This window comes from Bactrocera latifrons, unplaced genomic scaffold (genome assembly GCF_001853355.1).
Source record: "Bactrocera latifrons isolate USDA-ARS-PBARC rearing strain unplaced genomic scaffold, ASM185335v1 scaffold_705, whole genome shotgun sequence".
In the NCBI taxonomy this organism is placed as follows: domain Eukaryota; kingdom Metazoa; phylum Arthropoda; class Insecta; order Diptera; family Tephritidae; genus Bactrocera; species Bactrocera latifrons.
Window position 1 is genome coordinate 75543 of NW_017537385.1, and position 6521 is coordinate 82063.

At 33.1% G+C, this 6521-nt stretch overlaps 1 protein-coding gene across 1 annotated transcript in view; it reads right to left on the reverse strand.

Moving 5' to 3' along the window:
* LOC108975972 (probable deoxyhypusine synthase) overlaps positions 1-4752 on the reverse strand; it is a 14448-nt gene extending 9696 nt beyond the window's left edge. The window contains exon 1 of the mRNA XM_018944835.1: positions 4629-4752. Within this exon, the coding sequence (XP_018800380.1) occupies positions 4629-4752 (124 nt within the window). The remainder of the gene's footprint in view (positions 1-4628) is intronic.
* Between the last annotated feature and the right edge of the window lie 1769 nt (positions 4753-6521).

Genomic DNA, 6521 nt, shown 5'->3' on the forward strand with positions numbered 1-6521 from the left:
CTTCCTTACTTGTTTAATATTGTATTGTTTGTTTAGCGCTGGCCACAATACCAGAGCTCCATATGTAAGTATAGATTTTATGACAGCCGTATACAACCACATGATTATACTTGGTTTGAGGCCCCAATTCTTTTTGAAGATTGTCTTACAAGTACAGTAGGCCATGTATACTTTGTTTACTCTTCTTTCTTTATTTTTCAGGACAGTTTGGTGTCAACCTCCACCCCCAAATATTTAGCTGTGGGGGATAGAGTGAGTGTTGTACCCTTTAATACCGGAAGTTGAAACTGAGGGATTTTATTTAATTTGTCGCAGTGGTGAGTGCTCTCCAATATATCCAATATACATTGTAAACCTAGTCCTTCGAGCCTTAACGAAAAGCACCTTTGGTTTTTAACAGACAAATTACAAACAATAATGAAAAATTTTGGTGGCAGAAACCAAACGAAGTGCAAAAATGAAAGTGAATTATATACATGCATAAAGTGCCGTGGAGGAAAAAAAAACCAATGTGCAGTGGTTCAAACAGAACAAAAAAATAAAATAATAATAAATAAATAAAATAAAATAAAATAGACAAAACAAATTAAGATATACCTTTATGTAATACGAGTACAAAGAACAAGAGTGTGCAGTGCAAGATTCTTACTAAAAAATATGACATGCATTCGTACTTACACAAAAAATATATAAAGTTTCACGATAGTGGAGAAAAGAGGTGAAGTGACAGAAACGAAAACATATGAACTAGTGTAGTGACAACCAAAAAAAAAAAAACGAATAGACAAAGTGCAGTGACACACACAAAGCGGCTCTCAAAATATGTGCATACACAAACAACATACAGTATGTACATATAAATCAAATATGTCTCTATATACAGTTAAAACGAAACAGCGAAAAGTTAAAGCCCCCAAATAACAAAAAACAACACAAACCGGGCGAAAAATCTATAAAAATACATACATAAATACAATAAACAAACGGGCGTGAACTTAGAAATATATAAACACATCTACAAACAACAACACGCACAAGAACTCAGGCTGTTGAAAGACTGCAGGAGAGGAGGAATACAGGAATTGGCAATAAAACTCGCACACCCTTGCGGGAAGATACAGTGAGTTGTATCGTTTCCATTTATTATTGTTGCATATTACGCACATATGGTTAATATACAACATAAATTAGACAAATAAACATAAAAAAAACAATAAAAGGCAAAAAATAATATTCTATTCATGCACATACCTACATACAAAAGAGCCTACGTAATTTTTTAACGAGAATACCTTTTTTCCATTCCGTTTTCTCTCTCTCTCGCCTGTGCGAAGAAATATAAGTACAAGTATATTCAAGCATAAGGCATACAATCTGCCAAGAAATTACCAAACAAAAACAAAACAAGTTTATTTATGAAACAGCATATAATAGCATATCCTACACTGGGTACGACATATCAAATTATTAAAACTTAATTAATTTTCAAAGGCAAAAGTTCTCGTAATTTCCGAAAATAACTAAATCTAAATGGCCAGATCGAACAAAATAAGAATTTTTGGGCATTTAAATTAAAATGCCCAATTGTACTTTCCACACCACCCAGGAGGTATGCAAAACGGTGCGTTACCGAAGTTAGTTTTGGGTGCTTGGTTCCCCTTTAGGCCTATATCACCCATTAATAAATTTATTTACATAAATCAACAAAACGATAACAATTCATTAGTGTATAACGAAAAAAAAACGATAAAATTATAACGATTAAAACAAAACAATAACAATTCATATAAAAAATATATAAAAACATCACAGTAACATAATACATCTAATTTTGAAAAAATTGATTTCTTATTTTAGAGCCTCTTTATCCTAACTGTTTACAAAATTTTTAYTTTTTTATTTTCTATCGTAAGTTTAAGTTTATTGTAACCACTAAAAAATAAAAAAAAAGTGTAACCTATAGGTGTGAAACACACAAAATTTTATTTTTAAAATTAGGGACAGAAAGGTCTTTATTTAAAAATTTAGTTAAAAAATATATTCTTATTCTAATAAAAAGGGCTATAACTATTTTAGGGTCACAATTATCACAACACAAAAAGGGCCTAACATCTTTCATTTTATTAAAAAGAATATCTCCTAATGCTATTTTATGCCAATTACTGACCAACTGTGTGTGTTTGTATTCGTGTTGCTGTTGGTGTTGTTTGCATGCCCTATGGACAGTGTTGACGCAGAGGAGTCCGCGGCAAAGGATATACAAAATAACCGAAGCAAATAAGAAAGCAAAAACAAACCGAAAATTGCTAAAAATGACAATGAAAATGAAAATTGAAAGAAAAACGAGCAAAAAAAAACGCAAGCCAACAACAAGCAACAGCAAATATTGAGGCCTGCGCCGGCGGGTTTCACAGTGAAATGCAATCCGTAGAAAAATACTCGACACGTGAAGCTAACTACACAGATCAAATGTTCACAAAATGTGGCACGTTTACAGTTATCAACGCACACATGCATAAAAAAAAAAATATGTGTGTGCATATGTGGTGTGACGTTTGCGGACAGCTCTGTGTAACAGAAGGAATCTCTCTGGAGACTCTTGTACATACATATGTGTGTAAACTTCTGCTCTTACGCGCATTTCGCTGATGCGATAAATTGAACACATTTCAAAGAATTTCACAAAAACTACTGCAAATTTAATATAAATACTCAAAAGTGAAGTAAAGTCCTCTGAGAGATTTGCACTCTAGAAAAAAAGTTGTAGCGAGCTTTCACAAAAGCTTTCATGCAAAAAGTTATTATTATCGGTGAACTATACTTATGAATTCATATTATTTTTATTTGTTCTTAATTCTCCTTGCATGCTTATTTATTAAAAAAAAATGGAAAGAAAATGTGAAAGCTCTCAAGCTCGAAAAAAACACGAAAATAATTTTCATGGATTATATTATTAGTAATATCACTCAAAGTAATATGCAGAATAATAGATTAATACTACTTAAGTTTTGCATTACAAATTTGCACTCAAGGAAAAAAGCTTTGCAAATTTTCATCAGAGCTTTCCTTCAGAATATTTTATTATATTATGAGTCATTGTAATAAACCCTTTAAAGATTGATATTAACTTAATTTAATATGACAAAATTTGTATGTGTGAAAAAACGCTTTTGCGAGCTTTACTAAATCTTTCATACACCATATTTATTTTTTTGTTTAGCTTTCCTTACGATCGCAGTTTGTTCGTCTAGTTCCAACAGCATATTTAATGAAAAAAGTGAAACGGTGAAAGCTTCGAGTCTCCAAAAAAGCAAGAAAACAATTTTCAGGTTTTATTAAATAAATTACAAGTACTGTTATATTATAAGTACTCAGTAAAGTTAAACCCTCTGATAGTTTGATATTACTTCAATTTTATTATTTTTACTAACACAGTCTAAAGCCTGCATTCAGAAAATTGTTAGATTCTCTGAGCTTTCTTCTAAAAATTTTGTTTCCAAAATATTTACAAATGCAATAAAATCCTCAGGCGGCTTCACTAAGTTGCATTTGTCTATTTGATTTTGAAGCATGACAATGAATTCGTCTGAAGGAATTTCATCTACTAAATATGGTAAAGGCCGAGAACATGTGTGCAGTTTGAAAATTTTGAAATAAAAATAGCCGCAAAAGTAGCTAAACGCATTTTCTTTCAAAAAATTAATTTTTAATCTACTATCTAATGCGATTGATCTAAGAAGGGAGGGTTCAGGCCGTGGTAAACCTTGAAAATCGTGCTAAGAAAGGTCATTCAATAGTGAATCATTACACACATTAAGTAGAACATTATTACTATGTTCCGAAATTACTGTAGCATCAGGTTCTAAAGGCAGCTCACAGTTTCCTTTTGTTACGACGTTTACATAACGTAACGTAACGTAAAATTGGTTGTGTTGCTTTCTAAATCGTCTACGACTCGAATAGTTTTTAAAACTTGTTCCGCCTCATTTAAAAACTCTAATTGTTCAGGGGAACCTACAAACACTTTTTTAGTGGGTACAACAGCCTCAACGAAACTGTTATTCAAAATATCAAATAATTTATTAAAAAACGAAACGAATTCCGCGGTATTAATAAAGCTCCTACTATTCGAGCTTAAGGCTCCCGAGCTATATAGGGACACCGTATTACTCAATACTTGAGACGCGAATTTCTCCTTCATTTTTTGGAAGGTATTTGGATAAATATGAGCATCGGTTAATTTATGGGCACACCGATAACTCGACTTAGAGTCGGTTTCATAAAAATGAACAATATCCGACCAGCTTACCCGACAATTTTTACAGAAAACTGTATTTTTTAAATTTTGTAAACAGTTACGACTACTTTTTATCAAATGTGGGCTATAGTAAATAAATACACTTCCTTGCCATTAACATTAAACAAAGGCCGTGACGCTGAAACACCTAACAAATTAGCGAAATTCTGAAAATTGGTGCCCTGGTCGCAAACAAAATGGCAAGAAATTAGTCCTATATTTTGCAGTTGCGCAATGGCTTCAAGAATGTATTTCTTGAGAACAACCCCTTTGCAGGAATCTTTTACGAAAAAATAATCCAATGGGTGGGACCAAGGCACTCCACCTATACCTTGCACCATTATAGTCATTGCAGTAGTTGCTAATCTAGAAGTGCGATTTTCATCGCCATATTCCTCAATACCTATCACCCAATCGAATTTCCTATCATACTGCAAATGATCTTTCAGTGACATTTCATCACATGAAACTGATACGAACTTTTGTTCGAAACTGAATCCCATACTCCTAATCTCTAAAGATTTTATGCTACTTTGGGTGCAACTTGGGAACCGGGCCAGTCTGTAACAAAGTTTTCCAAAGTACTTTCGGATGGAAAATCTAATTGGTGCTTTAAGTGCCGATAAGCAACTGGCGATAGAAAAATACACCCAAAGCTATCGTTTCAAAAAAATTGTCGTATCGTAGACCATGGGTACGGCAATTACTATTTTTAAACTACTCCTAATGCAAGCACCTAACTGAGGAGGAACTTTACTACAAACTAAAGAAAGAGGGTCTGACTGTTCCCTAAATGAGCTATTCCCTTCATATTTCTAACTCTGTGACCATTTCAACTAACTAAGCCTTTAAACTCTCTTTTCCTGCTCTTTTTCACCTAACTTTATTTTCAACACCTCTCAATTTCTTCTTCCTTTCTGTACCTGCGGTCAGACCCCTACCTGTTTGCGTGGCCTTATCAAAATTAAAAGATACATCCTCCTCAAAAAATTCCATCTTCAATTTCATTTTCAATTCTTGGAAAAAGCTGCTTCGATGTATTTTGTGCATTTGAGACAGCTTCTTCAACTTGGGGAGAAAAATCTTCTAGACCCAATAAAATTGTTTTTTTTTAATTTAGAATTTGGGATGTCAAATGTAGGCTCAACTTTTAAACTTATATCGGGAACGGCCCCCGAACGCAATTGCTTTTCAAGGCGCATTTTTGCCCAAAAATGCCGCTCACAAGCAAAAATATGTCTAGGTGTTTCCGATGAACGGACGGTGTTCGTAATTTTTCTGTGTCCAACTTCTTCTTCTTTCTGCAATAATAATGCATTATAAATTTTCCTATTATATATTTCTCGTTTTTACCAATTCTCGACCAGTCTCGAATATTGAGTGTATCGATAATTCGAAAACGATCAGTGCATGAATCAAGAGTGGCCATTAGAATTTACAACAGCGATGATATAATTTCGAACACAAGTTTGCAATTTAAGTTGAAGTGAAGTGATTGCGAAGTTTTTTATATTTTTGTAAAAATAACATAAAAATAATTTCTCTTATTGATAAAAAATGAATAATTACGTGTATATAATTGATAGAAAATGTATTTTTAACATCTAAAGGTGTATTAAGTGCAAAAGTGACTTTTTAATTTCGGGAAATACGATGTTTTTGTATTAAAACAAAGAAAATGTAGTTTTTAAAGGCATACATATTCGTAAAGTAGAATTAAAAATGAGTATTTTAAGGCATTTCCCGTGAAAAATGGTGCACGTTTTCGGAAAAGCCGCTCTCCTGAACATTTACCATATTTTCAAACTAAAATATAAATAAATACTATTATTTTGCAAAAATGGTTCATAACAACAATAACCAAAATACACCTGTAGGAGCTACACGCTCAAAACAGGTTGTTAAATTCATTTCACAAAGTAACGTTTTATTAAGAAACTGCGCTACATTTGCCTCTTCACCGATTAATGAAAACTCTGAAATCGAAATGAAAATCTTAAGAATTATTGGACTCGTCTCCAAGCGGCTCAATCACACAATCAAATTCTCGGCTTACGCAATGTACGAAAACTGCTTAGACCAGTTCGAAGAAACGAAAGCTATGATCTCCGATCAATTAAAGCTAATTAAAACAATTGCACCTACTCCCCACCTAGTAAATAGGTAGTCAAAAGGTAAGTTCCGGCATCCACCTCCAGGTGCCACCATGTGACACAGAAACATT